Raw genomic sequence first — 19,515 nt, 5'->3', positions numbered from 1 at the left:
TGTACTAGTGTCTAGTCTCAACAGTCATCTCATATGAATCTCAGCATTCACGTGCTGTGCTGGAAATCTAACACCACCTTCCTCTCTCTCTCTCTCTCTCTCTTTTGAAACAATGTCTGGTGTGTGGATTTTTGAAAAGAATGGTGTGACCCGCCTCATTCCAAACCCAACCAGAGAATCTTTCGAGCAAAAGGAGCCCCCCTTCCCTGGCACCGCCACAGCACCCGGGGCTCGACCCAGGGTCCTGGTTTATCTCCCAACCAACCAGGAGATCCACTCTTACTCTGACCTTGAACTACGACTCACCGAACTCGGCTGGTCTCGCTACCACAACTCCCACCAACCTAATCTTCTCCAATTCCACAAGTCTGAAGACAGCGCTCACCTCATATCTCTTCCAATAAATTTCGCCAACTTCAAGTCTCTCCATATGTATGACATTGTTGTCAAGAATCGCTCTTTCTTTGAAGTTCGTGAGCTCACCCCGTAGCATAATGCAGGTATTGTTCAAGAATAAACCAAGTTTCCATGATGCTTGAGCCCGGAGGATTACTATCACCTACTTACGAAAACTTTGAAAGAGACACTTGGGTTGTCTTTACAGATTTTATGTTATAATCATACAACACTACTAATCTGATTGTCTGTTGTGGGAGTTTTTGTAGCTAGCTAATTAGTTGCACCAATTTGATGTTCGTGGTTTAAAGTCAGGTGTTTAACTAGAAACAAAATCGTATGAGTTGATTCTTTATGCATGCTTCTTTCTTATCTGACCCTTTAGTTAGTTGTTGCTTTTCTTTCTGATTGGGTCGAATTCGCTGTCGATCGATCGCTGTATAATCTCATTTCAAAGTAGTTTGTTTCCCTTTATTACTCCCTCTTTAAGATATGTTGTATGATTCTTCTTAATTATCATTTATAAATTCTGCATGCATGCATATGAACTGCTTAAGGTAAACGTCAATTACTCATCATATGGTTTTGGTTAATACATTACTTCATCCGTGATCTCTTCAATCATAAGAATAAATTGTAGTTTTCATGAAAACTACTTCAACCCCCTTGTAAAATATGAGAGTTTACCTCAAAAAGTAACTAAGAAATATCATTTTAACTCCATATATACATCAAAGAGCATCCAAAAATTTATGCTTATGGATCTTCAAGTTTTTAGAGCTTAATTAATAATCAAACATAATAACAGATTAAGTTTCTCGATATATAAATTGTAATATTATTGGAAAATAATGTGACGTTGGCTTGCAATATTCGTGGGCAAAGGGTCGATAGAAATGAACTAGAACGGAGCTAGCTGGTTGGGTTTACTTGAATCATGAGAGAGACAACTGTGTTTACTTGAAGGAGAAGTAATGTTGGTTTCTGAGAATGATGAATATTGTCAGCGCAGCTTAAAGAACGTAGAGATAGGTTTTAAAAAAAAAAGCTGAAGTTTTTCATGCAGACTGTTATGGATGGTGCATGGAACAAGGTCTCGTGCTTGTACGATGTACCTCACACATCAGAGATCTCATAATTGTGGCTCTAAACTCTATAACCCATTGGTTTCAGGAGACGAGTTATTATCCCCCTCGGCCCCTATACCTAACTAGCTAGTACTGTTCACCCTTTATAACTCACTGTCCAGGGGAACTCTCAAGCTGTTGCCCATGACTCTTCTTTTCTCAATTTCATAAAGTTTTCAGGGAATGGGTTTATTACTCATCAAATTAATGCAGAACGTGACTGTATGTTAGCGAAGTACTGGTAACATTAATGCAACAGTAAGTTTAAGTGTACCAGTGCTGGTCTGATCTCCAAAGATAAAATAATAGGGGGCAAATTGTCACCATAGTTCTGGGAAACCAAAGAACTGGTGATCATAGAGCACTAAAGCAACAGAAGAAAAACGAAAAAGAAAAATAATAGGGGGCAAATTGCCGCCGTAGTTGCCAAGCTTCTTTGACTGATGTCTGGTAATTAAAGAACCATGCTGCTGGTAGTTTCATGACAATAAATAAAAGTTTTTGGTATAATTAGATTAAAAAATATTTATCAATATGAGATATATTCAAACTTATAAATCTCATCCATGAGAAATGGTCGGATCTATACTCAATTAGTTAGGCCCGTCTAGTTGGATTGTAACGTGATTGATAAAGCTACGTAACTAGTGATTCCCTGATGAGATTGAAAGGTACAAGATGGGGAGGGTCGGTAGGGATAGCCTGGAAAAAGAAAGAAATGTGTACGAACTCAGAGATAAAGTGATGGAGAACAGATCACAGTTTGGCGATTAGACATAACAAGCTGCTCAGCTGATATCAATTGTCAGAAAGAGAGAGAGAGAGAGAGAAAGAGAGGCTATAACGTTGTAAACAAAATTAGAGACCCACTACCACCACAATCAGTCAACCTTGACCCTCATCACCATGCTTATAAACATTATCCCCTCCGCCTTTTTGTTTTCTTACTGTTTTTCCTGGGTTCCCATCTATGACTATAACTATGACTCCCTCTCTATTTGATCAATTTCCAGAGCTGGCAAAATAATGAATATTAACGTTTTATATATATATATATATTTTCCCAAAGGATATATATATATCCACCGTCGATGGTAGTCGAAATCTATCACAATGGTCTACAAACAACCGGAATTGGCCGGTAATTCACCGATCTGACATTTTCCACAGTGGATCTGACCGGAAAAGGTCAGATCTGGTCGTTAGTGACCGCCAAAGAAATTGTCGTCGTTGACTAACAACGACGGCCATATCTTTGTCATCGCTGACGGCCAGATCAACGCACGTTCAGCCAGGTCTGACCGGTCTACGTCATAATGCCAGATTCCGGCGGTGGTGGCCGGAATCTGGCACTGTGGGTGGGTGGGGGTGTTTTTGTCATTTTACAAAATTTTTATATATTAGGGTGTTTAGTTAAATTAGCAAACCTAGGGGTTTTTTTTTGTTAAATTTTAAATTTTACCTCTTAATAATCACCATATTCAACTATCCAATATTATTTCCAAAATCCTATCCAAAATAGCAAACCAAAAGGACCCTAAGTAACCCGTACTACATGCATTATGATATATATGAGTGGTTTTATTTATGACAATTAATTATTAATTAGGATATATATGACTCCAAGTTCATAAAGTTTATCCTCTATAATATGTTAACTCTTCTGAAATAATATCATATTATTTAGTATCATAAAATAGTATTTAAAAAAAAAATTAAACACCCATCAAGTATTTGTAAAAGATTTAATTACTTGATTTATATATATAGACTAAAATAAAAAAAACCCTCAAACTTATTTCTCTATCTTGGACTTATACCAAAATTAAAATAGGACCTCATCACTTTCTCCTCTTCTTCAATTCTTCTATTCTTTTCCAGATTTCTCTCTTTCCAAGCAAAAATATTGTTATCGCCTCTTAATTTCTTATTCTAAGAGTAGTCTCATCTCTCTCTCTCTCTCTCCTATATATATATATATATTATATATATATATATATATATATAATATAATAACAGATGCAATCAGTTGGGTACTTTATTGCAAGATTATATGAAACTAAAATGGATAACCACTATTGAGTGGTATGATATAAAAAAGTAAACGAAGTTTATGAGTTCAGAGTTTAAGTCTCTCAGACATAATGAGATGACTACTAAGACTCTTCCTGATTGACCCTCTTAGCATTAGCTAATAAGAGATACTATGAGGTTCTTATGTGGTCAAATAATTCCAAGACCTAATAATTAGTTAAGGTAGAAGCTAGCTAGACACTCCTAGGGTTAATGGAGATGACTATGGACTCACTTTATTGACTAACCCTTTAAGTACTAATAGAGATAATTATAAGACTCATGTAATTGATAATTTAAAACTTAAAAATTAATTGAAATACATGCAAACAAACTTCGATATAAAATAAAAAAAAAAAAAAAGAAAGGGGATTGGGTGTCATTCTTCGTATCATATACAATATAGCGTGGATGACGTAGTAGCAGATCAACTTCGAGATTTAACTAATTAAAAAAAAGGTTATAAAAATAAAAATTAGTGGTTCAGGGGATTGTTAATCTTTACATGTGAAACAAATTCACTTGGTCAATTAAACATCAAATTTTATAACCAAAGTCAACTGTTGCATTAATTTAGTTCAACTTACTTCTTGATAGATAGACGACGTGGTTTTTTTATATTATATATATATATAATATATATATATATATATATATATATATATATATATATTAGGTGATACAGATATATCCGGCTAACTTCTCACTGCCATTGAAATGTATCCCACTGAGGACAGCGACATTGGAGATGAGTACTGAAGAACTGCCTTCATTTTCAACAGTTGGAGCTAGCTTCATTTAGCAGTTGGTATTTTCAAGGGACGAACCCATAAAATTTTCTTTTAACTTACAGTTAAATTTTTTTCTAAGCAATCCTAGACGTTACATGAAATATGAGATATAGAATTAGTCTGTGCTCGTAAAACATTATTCCTTAAAAATGCATATTCTTTACAGAAATAAAACCTGAGCAAGATGATATGCAATCATTCAAACTTTAGACTTAAAAGTGTACATCAGTTGATAATTAATTTCGTGCTGGATATATATATCTTTTCTTTGAAGTTATATTAAATTCAACAGATTAAATGGATATAAATCAATAAATCAATAGTTAATATTAAAAATTCAACTAATAATTAAGTCGAGATTGAATTTGATTACCTCAAACATTGAACGTTTCTAATATTTGTAGGAAGTAGGATGACGAAAAACACAGACTAAAAATTGAATTAGAGAGTTGGTTAGTAGACTTGTAGTGTGGAAGAAGAGAGGAATGTGAAAGGGTCGAGATTGAATTCAAACAATATCATCAAGTTTCAACTGTGTATCCAACAACACAATTTTCTTTTATCTTAAAAAAGAAGCATATGTTTTACGTCTTTACAGAAAGTAAAACTGTTTGAAGGCACATTCTCAAAACCTGATCTGAAATGAAGCTTCTTAATTACTGCCCCATGGCCATGACTCAAGTCAAGTGGTAATTATACGTATATTGGCGCATGCGTAGCTGTTTAAAAGTAATTATCGAGACTCAGTCCCACCAATAAAAAATCCACTCCACAAACCGTAGAAATCACTCTTATCTGTAATAACTTCATCAAAACACAAACACAATTACATCGGGATACTGTACTCGACAAATATCCGATATATGGGATTCAAATTAAACCAATTCTACAGCAAAATTTGATACACCATAAGCTTTCTATTTCGGGATTCTCTTTGTATTGCTTAGAACACAATTAATCGATCATCGGTTTGTCACTTTAAGGTTCGTGTATATATATATCAACCATCCACTACGTTTGAGATTATGAGAATTTTCTTCTTATTTAATTATCTAAATCTCTGATTCATTGGGTTGAGGAAGCAGAAGATTTCATGAGGTGAACCAATGCATGGAGTTGCTTGTTAAGGAGGTAATAGAAATTACACGATTCAATGTATGGTCAGGTTAAAAAATATACGTTATTCCATTGATGTAACAACAACCTCTCGATAATTGTTGCTTGTGGTTGTGGTGACTGGTGATGGCTTTCCCTGTTATGTTATGATTTGTAATTAATTGTGTTTAGTGAAATTAATTATATATTAGCTAGGTTAGCTAATCAGTGTAAATCACAAGCAGCCTCCATAATAATAATAATAATAATAATTAAATTTACCTGAACTTTTACAGGGTCGTAACTTAACAAACCTTTAATACTTGGCTTGGTCTAACCCACCCAGACCTCTGGCTCCCATTTACGTTGGTAAACAGGAAGTGCCATTGAATGAAAATACTCGAGAAAAGAATGCGACCATTTTGATCAACGTTCTTTCTTGAAACAATGATATTATAAGAGCCCTTTATCATTTTAAAAATAACAAAAGCAACCTCTAAAACTAAAAGTGCAAGATTCAGGGGGTTTATTAAGTTATATTAAATAATAGATAATATTATAAACGCAGAGCTTGCTGACCATGAATAACATGGCTTAATTATTTGACCACTCTCCTGCCTTAAAGTCTAATTTGGAGCCTAACAAGAATATTTCATAACTCAATTTGAATTTAAAAAAATATAATATGAACATGGTAAAAGCCAAAGCCTAAATTAATAGAATTTCTTAAGAAAAAGTTGAATTTGAATAATGGAAGCTCCACTGTCTGAAACGTACACTGCATCTGATATTTGTATATAACGCCACCTCCCTTTCTGAATCCGCCCTCGTGATCTCCTTTTTTCTTTCTTACAAAACGACAACAACCCAACCAAATCATCGTCCGCTTGCTTTGTTTTTTGCTCTTTTCTTACAGCATAAAATAACACTTACCCAATTTTTTTTTTTTTTAATTTTTATCTACTTATTACTCACCACCAAACCAGAGAGCATCCGTTTGACCCATCCTTCTATTAATCTCTTCTTTCTGTCCAAAACTCAGCATTTCTATTCGTTTCTTTTGTTTTCCAAAAATGAAGTGTTTTCATTTCACAAACGGGGAGCGACGGAACGACGAAGACGTCGTTGTTTCAAGGGCTTCCAAAGTATCATGGGCCCGGTCATTCAGTGTAGCATCTAGTAGCGTCGACACCAGACGGTCCGAGTTCGATTCCGACTCCACCAGAGACTGGTCTGACTCGGTTGGGTTTTACGAGATGCTGACTCAGCGTAGAGCCAATGATCTCAAAGTCTTCTCTTTTGCTGAACTGAAATCTGCTACCAGAGGCTTCAGCAGAGCCTTGTTGATTGGAGAAGGAGGGTTTGGTTGTGTGTATAGAGGTGTTGTTAGGGTTTCTGATCATCAAGAAATTAACGGTGCTGATTCAAAGTTGGATGTTGCTATTAAACAGTTGAATCGTCACGGTTTCCAGGCACGAACTCTTTCTAATTTTTTCACTTCCTTCGTTTGTATATTATTTTTTGGCTTATAAAGTTATAATTGTTAGTTAATATGTCGTTGAATTAAGTAATGTGAATGTTTAATGTAAATTTTGTCATGCCAAATTTTGTGGGACTCGGCTACGTTAATCATTTTTTCAATTTTGTAATGGTTGGGTCCATTGTTGTCTGCCACGTTTTTGAAATCTGCACTTCTTGCTTTGTAAAGTTAAATACAGTTGTTATCTCAATTCCTAGATGATTTATTTGCAATGTGAACTTATTTCTCTAATTAGTTTTAATCATATTTATGTTGGGTCTCTCCAAGCTTTTGGAAAATGAAGATGCAAAGTGAATCTAGTGTTTGAGGTTGTCTCATGGGAATGTCTCTGTTTGGCATTCTACTATTCAGGGGCATAAAGAATGGATCAATGAGGTGAATTTTTTGGGTGTGGTCAATCATCCGAATCTTGTCAAGTTAGTGGGATATTGTGCGGAAGATGATGAACGAGGGATGCAACGGTTGTTGGTATATGAGCTTATGCGTAATAAGAGCTTGGAGGATCATCTATTGGCCCGGGTTCCAACACCTCTTCCATGGATGGCAAGATTAAAGATCGCCCAAGATGCAGCTCGTGGATTGGCATACCTGCACGAAGAAATGGATTTTCAGGTACTGTATTCTTTTGTGCCTCCGAGTCCTGAAATTGTGGTAAATGAAGATTGCAGGGCAGGGGTTCTATGTTAATTTATAATTTCTTAATAAATGTGAATTTTGGAACCTATATGTTTGCATTCTTACAGATTACTTGATTAGCATGCAGATTTTATCCATAACACAGGCCTCCAAAGTTATTTCCTAAGTTTGGTTTGCATGATTTTGATCTGCTTTACATTTTTGCAGCTAATATTTCGAGACTTTAAAACATCAAATGTTCTGCTAGATGAGGACTATAATGCAAAGCTCTCAGATTTTGGACTGGCTAGGCAGGGACCTCCTGAAGGACTAGGCCATGTTTCAACCTCAGTAAGTTATTTATCTTCTCATAGTGGATTTGGGAATTTTGCCCCTTCTTAAGATGTTCAAATGCTAATGAAACGGTTTTTACTTAGGAGAATTTACTGATTCTAACGGCACTAATCATTCCAGTTCTAACATCAGAAACTTTCTGATTAAAGTTTGATTGAAGATATCTGAATAAAGTGATGGATGATGCTTATTGGATTCACTAAATAATGGATTGCAAGTTTGCAACTTTTGAGATGCATGCTGATCCTGCTAATTTGCAGAATACATTACTAATGGATTATCTTTTTATGATTGATAGGTTGTTGGCACAGTAGGTTATGCTGCTCCAGAGTATGTTCAGACTGGCCGGCTGACAGCTAAAAGTGATGTTTGGAGCTTTGGGGTTGTTCTCTATGAACTAATCACTGGAAGGCGAGCTGTGGAGAGAAATCTACCTCGGACTGAGCAGAAGCTTTTGGATTGGGTGAAACCTTATGTGTCGGACTCTAAGAAATTCCACCTTATTGTAGACTCACGTCTTGAAGAGCAATACTGCATCAAATCTGCTCAAAGACTTGCTTCCCTAGCAAACAAATGCCTCATGAAGCATCCTAAATCCCGCCCTAAAATGAGTGAGGTGGTTGAGATACTGGGAAACATTATCTCTGAGACATCATCTCAAGACGAAGAGGCCCCTCGACCTGTCAGTGAAACTGAAGATGTGAAGGAGGAAACAGAACCAGAGACTGAGCCCGAGTCTACCAAGCAAGGAAGCAATTATCTGAAGAAAGTTTTTGATATCAGAGAAATGGTCAATTTAAGAAACAGATCAATTGGGAAGTTGGATTGGAGAAATTGGACGCCTGGGTTGGTAAGAACTTGGTGATGATATGCTATCAGTTTGTGGTAGTCAAGAGATCCAGATGCCTTACATCTCCTTCAAAATGCCAGATAATTGCATTTCTATTGGCATATTTGGGGAAATGAATATAGAGATACACGTTATTGCTTGAATGGTTGGAGGTTATTTCTTTCACTCCCCAATTCTTTTTTGTTTTCGAGGTAGTTGTGGATATAGGTCATGAGGGAAGTCGCATTGTTATGCATGCTTCTTCTTAGTACAGATTGTAAAGCATAAGGTCATGTTTCTTCTCTTAATATGTAATTTTGCCCTATTTGTGGCATGAATGCTGCTGTCAATATATGATATATATTGTTCCCTACCCATGGTGCTTCTCGATCCCTTAGCTTTACTTGTTTACTGGGATGGTGTACTCTATGAATTCCGGAAAGGACTAGTTCATATCTTGCCATTTTTGTTTAAGAAATGGAAACCAGTACCAGTCTCTTCCAAGGTTATGATTTTGTATAATTGAGTTGAGTTGGAGAGAGGAGAAAACGACCACTTAAAGCAGGATTTAGTTGGGCTGTTGCTTTCAACTTAAACAAACCCTACCAAGTTGAATCCTTGATTTTGAACAGGTCAGGCCACCAGCCCGGTTGTTGAACTGTTCCCTCTTCCCTATAACCATCCATGGCATCGGCCCCCACATGAGAAATGGATGCCAGTGAAAAGATTTAGGACAATCAAGGTTTAGGAGACTGGGTTATGGGAAAGGGTCAACCAAAACATGTTTATGAATTAGTTAGCAGCATGCTTAGTTAATTAATTATGAAACTTGCTCAATCTGCTGAATTTATAAGCCACCCTAAATGGAATTAACCTGGCAAATGTTTCAAATAATTGACCTCCTTGGATTTCCTAAATGGCGGCCAGCCCTTGTCCAAAATATTTCTACTTCATTAATTTATTATTTGATGAGACACCAGCAAACCACTAGGACATTGTAGTATGTTTCTTTCCTGTACTGCAATAACAAAGAAAGGATAGTAATTTTCCTATCTAATTGCTTGATTATGTGAAACAAGAAATTGAATCAACCCATCCTCTTGTGCTGTTGTGCATACCAATTGGTGAACTGCTCAAGAAACCCATGTCACCCATTACATTAAAGTTTAAACATGGAAAAGAAGGCCACTTGTTACACTTTTTGGCTTTTTGCAAACTCTGCTAGCACTTGCATTCAATCAAATAATTGATCCACCGACAGGTCCAACACCACCGTTGCAGTTTCAAGCCTCTATGAAAGCGGGGTCTCCTTTGATGAACCATTAGCTTTAGCTTTGGTGCTGCTGACCCATCTACAGAAGAGCTAAAAAGTTTCAACTTTGTGGCGGAAATCTCAAAAGCTTCATGGACTAAAAGTCTAAAACCATTGTAAACATGTATCCACGTGTGCCCATCATTTCTTCATCCACTCCAACCTACTGGCATTACATTGTATGCACCATCTATCTAGAAGTCTTCTGTTCACATTCACTTTTCTGGCCTTTTTGGCCATCTTCTTCTGTCCCTTCGGATATTAATTGTCAGTTATCAGGATTAACAAAATCAGATGCAAAATTTGATTGAACAAAGAGAGCTGTATTACAACGAAGTGATATGTGCTTTAACTGCTGCTAAGGTGCATTCTAAAAAATAAAATAATAGAATGTAAATACACCACAGATTGAAAAAGCTATTATAACTTTCTAACTATAAGTCATACAGAGCACTTACATTCCTTTCCTTCCAAGCCGTTTTCAAGTGGTACAAACACTTTGCTGAATGCCAAAAAGACATACAACATACAATATTTGGGTAATTCCTTGTGTTACATGCCAACCCTTTAAATCACGTCAACAGAAGATCTGATTTTTTAAAACATTTGCCAAAACAAGAATGTACAGTCACAGGACAGACAAAAGTGTCCAGTTCTTCAGCTTGTTGACGACAACCTGGAGAAAGGAAAAGTACTTCCACCAAGTCCTTTGCTTCCAAGATTAAGCGTAAAGAGGTGATGCTGAGGGCCGAGGATAAGCAGTTATGCTTCTTTTAGTAGCATCATCAGCACTTGGTCTGCTTCTTTTAATAGCATCATCAGCACTTAGTCTACGAACCTTTGGCCTATTGCTTGGATTGCTGTTAGTATTTCCAGTTTCCTTGGAATCCTGGAGCTGCTCCAATATGGTAACAACATCATCCATGCTAGGCCTAAACTTTGCTTCTGTAGATATGCATCGTAATGTAAGGGTAGCTGCCTTAAAGGCTCCGTCCATTGTATACTGGCCTTCAAGTCGATTATCAATGACCCGAAAAATTTTACGCTTATTGGCTAGGTAAGGTTTAGCCCATTCCACTAGATTGTGCTCCCCAGATGGTCTATTCTTGTCAACTGCTCTGCGGCCAGATATGATCTCTAGCAGAACAACTCCAAAACTGTAGACGTCACTCTTCGCAGTTAGATGACCTACAATCAATGAGAAAACGTACCAGTATCAGAGGACTGTTAAACAAACACTTGTATATAGGAAGTAACCAAGCAAGGCTTCAGACATTAGATGTCTATAACAGCTGGCAAGAAGCTAGCCAGTAAAAGCAGCAATTAAGCACTCAATAATACAAACAAAATAAATACCTGTTGCCAGGTATTCTGGAGCTGCATATCCATATGTTCCCATAACTCTGGTAGAGACATGGCTCTTATCACCTGTTGGCCCATCCTTGGCCAACCCAAAATCAGAAAGCTTTGCATTGTAGTTCTGTTTAATCAATGTATTAAAAATAGGGATATTAAAAGAGAGAGTATAAAACAGACCCTGAATTTATCACAGAAATTAAATAATATTATTGACTGTCGAGAAGATATGCTTTAAACCAAGTTATGTAGTACATACAGAATCAAGCAGGATGTTAGAAGTCTTGAAATCCCGATATATAACTTTTGTTTCAGCACTGTGAAGAAAGGCAAGCCCCTTAGCAGCACCTAGAGCAACCTTCACCCGGAGGTCCCAAGAAAGAGGTTGAAAATAAGAACCCCCTGGTACAACAACAATCTAAATCAGTCAAATCACAAATATTAATAGAAAGCATTATGCTTCAATGGTGCAAAGCAACAACAGAAAACTCACTCCTAAACAAATGATTCTCCAAGCTGCCTCGAGGCATGAACTCGTACACCAAAAGTCTGTGTTCATCCTCCAAGCAATATCCAATCAATTTCACAAGATGTGGGTGATAAAGCTGTCCCAGATAGTTTACTTCCGCCTATAGGATCAGAGAAACAAGAAGACAAGTGAATCTGTGCACCCAAGACAGCAAAAATCGTTAAAACTTGATGAAGTGGACAAAGGCCAAAGTAGTAAAAAATACATGTCAAGTTTGCCTGAAAGACATCTGAAGTAAGCAAGTTCAGTCCTAGAATCAATTTGCAGACATTCGAAAAACACTGATATACTGGCCTCTAGCCAGACTTGAAAAGTTCTCCATTCAAAAGTACAGAAAGTATGACACCCATTCAGTTCTGTATATTTCAAGAGTCTCACAAAGAAGTAGAGAATGAACTCACCAGCCACTCCTTGTGACCTTGGAAACCTTCTTGGTTAAGCCTTTTCACAGCAATAACCATACCAGTCCCAGGTTTGGTAGCAGCAAATGAATGCTCATCAATCCACCCTTTAAAAACCGAACCAAAACCACCTTCTCCTAACACACTGTCCGGACGGAAGTTCCTGGTGGACATCTTGAGATCCCCAAAACTGAAACTCTTTAAGTTGGGGGACTGCAAGATGTCACCTTCACTCCGAGGAGTCAGAGGAACCGAATATGACGAGACCTTACTACTCGAACTGCTCACATCATTCCCATCTGTGCTAACATACTTTGAACTCAGCCCTGCACATGCAAATATATAATCCCTATTTAAACACATTATCACCAATTTACTACAGATCAAACTCCTCAAATCCAATCCTTCACGTTTACGTTTCATGCAAAGATTTGCACATCCCAGAGACATATGAACCAACACAACACGGTAACATCAACCAATAAGTTCAGAAATTCTGGAGTAATATAACATCCAGATGCAAACTAAGGCTGAATATCGATCCAAAGAACTCAGCATTCATAGCTTTAAAGGTAACCCAGTGAAGTTTCATACGTTTGCCAATTAGTTCTAATAAAACAATAAACTGAAACTAAACACGCTCAGATGATTAAGAAAAAAAAAACTTAAACTGGTTATTTCGTGGCCAAAAAGATTTCAAGTTTCTTCCCATTTAGTACAACATAGCAGCGACCCAATAGAGCATGGCGAAATAAAAAAAAAAAAAAAAAAAAAACCGTCAGGATCACGCCCACGCTCGTCCAATTTTATTAAACTCTAATTCAGGCTACAAATGAGCCTAATGTTCTCAACAAACTTCACCTATCCAGCGAGAAGAATACAACAATTAACAAACAGATGATATAACTATCAATCGAACAAGCTAAAACGATTAAAATCAGAGTCCAAACTTTCCATATTATATCTCACGATCAAGTGCCTTAAACAAAAAACCAGTATCCACCAACCAAAAAAAAAAAAAAAAAAAAGCTATAAAATTGAAGTACCTGTATTGCATGGACTCTCGGCTTTAATTTGAGCACTCAAGCAAATCCCCATGAAATCAAATCAATGAAAACCAGCAAACAGCCTGGTCTTTAAATTTCTTCCAGTAGATCACAAAATTGAAGCTTGAAATGAGCTGTATATATCAACAGAGAAAACAAAGCAGATCTAAGTGTGAAATCAACAGCCTTTTACTTTCTCTCTTCATGCAACTAAAGTAAGGTATTTTCTTATAATAACAAACCGCCTGAATCAAGTTCTTTTTGACTCCAACTTTAAAGTTTCTGTTACAACTAGAAATTTGAAAAATAAAAATAAAATAAAGAAATCCAGAACCCACCTCACCCTTTTTAGTTTTCTTCTTTGAATCAAGTAGACAGTGAAGAGACTGATAAAAGAAGTGGTTTTGTTTTAGTGTTTGTCTGGTTGTAGAAAAGCTGAAAGAAGAGAAGCTTTCAGCTTTGGGTAGAGAGATAAGAAAGAGAGAGAGTTGACCTGCCTCAAGATGAATTAGAAGCCACAACTCAAGCTTGGGTTTTGATTATAAGTAGCAAAAAAAGCCAAGCCACAAATCACAACCCAAATAGAGAGAGAAGTTTTTTAATTTTTTCTTTTAAAATTTATTTGAAAGTTACAAAGGAAGATGGGGAGAATTGTATTAATGGCGGGCTGGTCCCGCTTTCAATCTTCACGTTTTATATGAACTGTACATAGTTTCTCTTTCTCTTTCTCTGCACTGTACAGAGTCAAGTCAGAGAAGATAAGCCTGCGCAAAGTTGTTATCCATTCTCAACCGTTGGATTCTAGATTATCCAACTTTCGATGCTTCAACATCAAGTAATCAAGTTGGCTTGGCTTTTTTTGGAGCTGGCTTACCATTCATATCCGAACCTTTCTTCTGAAATCAAAACACTTTTGTTTTTTGGTTTTCAGTCTACTTAAAATTGTTTTCTAGTTGATCATGCTTTTCCAAAGTTGATTTTTTCCAACAACTGTTGGAAGAAGAAGCATGCATATTATTAATGAAGACACAAACACAGCTGTGGGTGTGTTTACGTCCCCACAATTCACAAGTTGGAAATTTATTATATTGAACTTTATTTTGATATCCTTATTAGAATCTAACAATATTATATTGAAATTTGTTTTTCAAGGCTGTGGGTGTGGTTTGCAATTGCATGGCCCCTCTTACCTAGTTTACAGGATAAACATAAATATTCCATCATCGGTCATCACTAACCTAGAAACTTCGGGAACTGTCTTTATTTTAATGTGACAAAAAATGATTATGAATATGACATATATATTGTTTGATTTGTGTGCTCAAACTGAAAGTTCCATTTTTTTAAGCCAAGAAAAAAGAGGTAAACACATGAAAGTTGCAAGGTTGATGGTAACATTTTCAGCTCCAGATATCATGGGCAGAAAAGTTTGGTAAAAAATTTACCCAGTTTGTATTTGACGTAAGAATCATGTGATCAATGAAAAACGAAGAACATTATCAATCCATTTGATTGTTACAAAACACTTTTGATGAAACATGGAAAGTGTTTTCAGCACTATGAAATCACTATCGAAAGTGTTTTCCAACACCACAAATTAGTACTGTATATATCAATTTCATCTCAATCTTAATAGGGAGAATGACATTTTCCCATTCAAGGTTTGACAAAACAGCACTTTCCCATCCTTCGTTAGATTCTGTTATGTATTTTACTGAAAAAATAAAAATACCCTTAAACATTTGATTTTATAAATTTTTTATAATTTTTTAATTAGCCAAAAAGTCAAAAAATAAAAAATAGTTAATCACACCTACAAAGTTAAGAGTAATATTAAAATTAAATGGCCTTAATATTTATTTATAATATCATCAATATCTTATCATTATTCTTCAATAATCTACTAAATTTATAATGTTTTTTATTTTTACTAATTAACATAGAAATCAATATTCTTAATTAATTAAATATACAAATGAAAAAAGATATATTTATAGTTGAACTAATAAATAATCGGGTAAAGACTTTGATTTAACTAAATTTTAATTTATAATAAACTTATAAAGAAAATAAACTATTTAAGGGTATTTTTGTCTTTTCAATTAAATATTAATAGAACTTGACAAAGGGTGGGAAAGTGTCATTTTAAAAAATGACGGGTGAAAAACTGTAGTTCCGCGAAACCTTGGGTGGGAAAATGTGGTTCTCCCATCTTTAAATACAGCTCATATCAAGAAGCTTTATCTGAAAAATCCCAGACCACGTTTGAAATCACGTGATTTTTGTATTTTATATGATAAAATCTCCATGCTCATAAAACTTGAAATATCTGAAGTAGAATCTATTAAATTACATCACGAGTAGTAGCTCAATTCCCGTTACCCTGCTTGCAGCTTTTGCTTTTTTGAGCATTCCACTTGACAAGAAATCACATGAACAAAATGCCTTCACATTTATTTAGAATTAAACTAAGACCTACCTGTTTAATTACCACTAATAGAACTTCATTTATGGTTAAATGCTCTATTTATATCTTACTACTAATTATAATATATATAGGTCAATCTTTAAAAAATTATTTAAGTAATGTTGATATAGAATTTTGCACCAACCAGTGAAATCCGATCGACCTTATCGGGATCGAAATCGGCTTGTGCGTGATTAATTATAATCAGCAATGAATGTTTATGAGTGCAGTAAAGTAAAGACAAAAAATAATTTTTAAAGTGGTTCGGCAAGATTAATAGCATACGTTCACTATGTCTGTATTTGCTGTGAGAGCTTACAATGTAGTTTCAATAAAAAATTTGTAACCCCTCATCATCGTTTAAGGGGGTTTATATCAATGTTTTAAAACCCAACCCGGGGTGAAACCCGGCAAAGCTTTCGGGTCCCGGGTTGACCGGTTGACAAAAACTTTTAAAATTAAGCAAATATACCTCTAAAAATCATAGTGAAGTCCCTATAGGTTTGAAATTTATCAAACACAACCCAACTATAAATCAACCGGCGACTTATTAAAGGCGGCGACACCCCAGATGCAACCCCAATCGTCCATTGAGTCCATTTCCATCAAAATATACCCAAGATCTAGCCGAAATAGGTTCGATTTCGGCCAGATCTCACCAACGTCGACGTCGACATTCCAGGCCAGATCCCATCGATTCCGGCAACAACAACCCTCCCCATCACCCCAGAATTACTCCCCTTTTCCTTTCGACCAAAACCCACCTCACCCCACCGCCGTTAGCCTTGTCAATCGCCGAAAAAATCTCATCGTTGCCGCTGCCAATTTTGTTCGATTTTTGATCAATTTACTCACCGGAAATCAACTCTTTCACCACCATTACATTCACTAGAAATTGCTCTTCAAAAGCCCCAACATCCCGACAGTTAATTGTTTGCTGATCGTCACCGGAAATCCTAGGGTATTGGATGAATAGGAAAAAATTAAACCCGGCCCATTGAAGCTTCTAGGTCCCGGTTCAACCGGCCGGGCCGGGCCGGGTTTTAAAACATTAGTTTATATACAAGATTTGTATAAAAGAAATAGCGAAATTAAAAGGATTATAATTGATTTGAATCGTAATTCTGATATTCTCGCGATTTAGCATTGTGATTACACAGTGATCATTATTGATCTGATTATTCTCACAATACTTGAGATCTGAAGTAATCTGGGGATTGATTGAATGATTGTTCGCATTGTTTGCGACTAGCTTATGTTAGGTCAAGCTATAGTTCAACGAGCTTACGCTGGGTCAATCAATCGTCGTTGTCGGACTCATTCTGGGTCGAGCTATATCCTCGCATTTATTTTAGTTTGGTAAAAAAATCACCCACAACAAGTACTAATTATACTATATATTATAACTTTTTTGTTCAATAATTTCATGCAATTATTATGTATATTTTGATTATCCATAATTTTAAAAAATTAGTTGTATCTTTCTTACCAAACATCTCCCCTTATTTCGTTGGACGTAGAATCCGTGCAATGGCTTACGTAACTACTTCGTCAAAAAGGAATGATACTTTTTCACCCACAATATATCACCTACACGAGATGAAATCACAACCGTCAGTCACCATCATCATCATCAACTTGATGTCTTGTTTAAAGTTCCACAACCACAAATCCAACAAATATTTGTTGACTTAGAGACCGTAGAGCTCTCACACGTGGGCTCCACCTAAGGATGATAGTTCGGACATGCATGCTACCATGTGCCCTTCTAGCATTCTCTCACAAAAATAAATATCAAAGCCCATATTTCGCTTGGCTCGACTTCAGCTAATATAAAGAGCCGGCTTAAGTTAATATTATTAGCCAGTAAGTAAGCCGTAGATTGTTTTTCGTTATGTGTGTTGACCGAGAAAGTTGGTGTTTGTAATCTCCCCACAAGGGCAAGAAGTGGGAAGACGACGTCGTACTTAAGTACTTGAATAAAATATACTATATTAATAATAATAATTATTATTATTATTCATAATATCCATATTCGAAATTACCCTTAATAACAAATCCCTAATCATTAAATCAAAATACATGGTTTTATTTTAAGATCATGAAGACTTGATTTTGTGATGATGAAAAATACTATCTTTAATAGATTTTTTGATGTATTGACTTATTAAACGGTTCAGAAGAGCAAAGAGGTAAGTTTTTGTGTTTAAAATATAAAATTTTGAGTATGTTGCATATAAGTTATTTTTAAATGATATAGGTATCAATCAACTTCAGAGGATTTGAACAAAAAAATGATTAGAGGTTAAAGACGAGTTTTGGTCAAAACCCACATATCAGCCAGATTCGACCAACTTTACCCTTTGATAAAAAAGCGAACAGAGAACAAACAAATTACACACCTTAAATCTGAGAACAAGTGAATAGAGTTAAAAAGATGGAGGAAGAGGTTAGGGTTTATTTTTACGTAGGGGTATTTTCATCCCTAAAGTGAGAGAAAAAATTAAACGTGCTACTTTTCAATTTAATCCCAAAAAAATGTTCAATATTTTGACATAAAATATAAAACAAATATGAATTATCCCATATAAAAATAGATGAAGATGATAATAATAGAATTTTGGTATTATTATTATTATTATTATTATTATAAAGTTGTATGTTTGATAAATTAAAAATCTTGGTTGAAGGATGTTGTATGGGATAAAGAATAAAGTAGTAATAATAAATAAACAATTAGTGGATTAAGTGTTGAAATTGTAAAGTAATAACTAGTGTTAATAATATAATGCAGGGAGCGGGGCATTAGTCAAAGGAAGGGGTGGCAGTTTTGTCGATTAGTAAACGCAATTGACGGCCACAAAATTTACGTCTCCACGTTCCATCTCGATTTGTGTTTAAGAAGCGATTACCAAACCGATTAAATTAAATTAAATTAACACCAATTTTAAATTGCTCTTGGAGTTTGTATTATTATGATCTGTGATTTTCACAACGAATCTAATCTGTTCCGAAATTAAGTTGGAACTTGAAGTATATAGAATGAATGAGGGGATCGAAAAGAATTAATAAAGTTAGGGTCTACTTAGAAGTTTTTTTTTTCACCGATTTTAAAAGGTTTTTAATTAGACTAATTTTAAGGTATTATAAAACCATTATTTGTTAAATTTTTTATGCATTGGTTTTGACGGGCTCAAAAACCGTTCAAAACTAGTGTAGTGTATTTTTTAGATATTTATAAAACACCACAAATCGAGGTCTTTTGCTTGGTTTAAAAATTTTATTCCACTACTATAAAACTATCTCAATTATATTAAAAAAAAAAAATTAAATATATTTTGCGCGTCTCCAACCATATTAAATATAAAATAATTTTAAGCACTCATCAAAAATTTTTATATTAAAATCTCATTTCTAAATGCTTTCTTGGAGAAGTGAAGCTACAATTTTTCAATCATTCAAGATGTTGCAAAGAACGGCGAAGAATGATAAGGAGATTTTATCACATTTTATCACATTTGAAGTTATAAAATTCTAATAAGTAGAAAACAAATAAAGAACTCTTACCTCGTAATTGAAAAATC

The 19,515-nt window shown here is 35.3% G+C and overlaps 2 protein-coding genes across 3 annotated transcripts; one reads left to right on the top strand and one right to left on the bottom strand.

The window, feature by feature from the left end:
- Positions 1-6,258: 6,258 nt before the first annotated feature.
- On the top strand, positions 6,259-9,225 carry LOC116146253 (serine/threonine-protein kinase PCRK1). Its single transcript, XM_031431659.1, has 4 exons — positions 6,259-6,954; positions 7,374-7,634; positions 7,866-7,988; positions 8,290-9,225. The coding sequence occupies exons 1-4, from the start codon at positions 6,556-6,558 to the stop codon at positions 8,854-8,856; spliced, it is 1,350 nt and encodes a 449-aa protein (XP_031287519.1). The 5' UTR covers positions 6,259-6,555; the 3' UTR covers positions 8,857-9,225.
- Positions 9,226-10,540: 1,315 nt separating this feature from the next.
- On the bottom strand, positions 10,541-13,954 carry LOC116146254 (probable serine/threonine-protein kinase PBL9). 2 transcript variants are annotated; one of them, XM_031431660.1, is made up of 7 exons: positions 13,803-13,954; positions 13,465-13,598; positions 12,419-12,744; positions 11,982-12,117; positions 11,748-11,890; positions 11,489-11,612; positions 10,541-11,320 (listed from the first exon to the last, which is right to left on the bottom strand). In XM_031431660.1, exons 2-7 carry the CDS (start codon positions 13,514-13,516, stop codon positions 10,854-10,856), a joined length of 1,248 nt encoding a protein of 415 aa, XP_031287520.1. In that variant the 5' UTR covers positions 13,517-13,598; positions 13,803-13,954; the 3' UTR covers positions 10,541-10,853. The 2 variants fall into 2 exon arrangements, with proteins under 2 accessions (XP_031287520.1, XP_031287521.1); XM_031431661.1 differs by having other exon boundaries at positions 13,808-13,954.
- Positions 13,955-19,515: the final 5,561 nt, after the last annotated feature.

The sequence above is a fragment of the Pistacia vera genome, unplaced genomic scaffold (genome assembly GCF_008641045.1).
Source record: "Pistacia vera cultivar Batoury unplaced genomic scaffold, PisVer_v2 Contig475, whole genome shotgun sequence".
In the NCBI taxonomy this organism is placed as follows: Eukaryota; Viridiplantae; Streptophyta; class Magnoliopsida; order Sapindales; family Anacardiaceae; genus Pistacia; species Pistacia vera.
The sequence above is the reverse complement of the archived record's forward strand: the minus strand, read 5'-3'. Positions and strand labels throughout refer to the sequence as shown.

Bases quoted from the DNA above. Each gene is read 5' to 3' on its own strand.
- LOC116146253 (XM_031431659.1), top strand. From the start codon at position 6,556: ATGAAGTGTTTTCATTTCACAAACGGGGAGCGACGGAACGACGAAGAC. The intron at 6,955-7,373 runs GCACGAACTCTT...TCTACTATTCAG, and splicing joins TGAATCGTCACGGTTTCCAG to GGGCATAAAGAATGGATCAA. The intron at 7,635-7,865 runs GTACTGTATTCT...ACATTTTTGCAG, and splicing joins ACGAAGAAATGGATTTTCAG to CTAATATTTCGAGACTTTAA.
- LOC116146254 (XM_031431660.1), bottom strand. From the start codon at position 13,516: ATGGGGATTTGCTTGAGTGCTCAAATTAAAGCCGAGAGTCCATGCAAT. The intron at 12,118-12,418 runs GTGAGTTCATTC...CTGATCCTATAG, and splicing joins AAGGTCACAAGGAGTGGCTG to GCGGAAGTAAACTATCTGGG. The intron at 11,891-11,981 runs GTGAGTTTTCTG...TTGTTGTACCAG, and splicing joins GGAGAATCATTTGTTTAGGA to GGGGTTCTTATTTTCAACCT.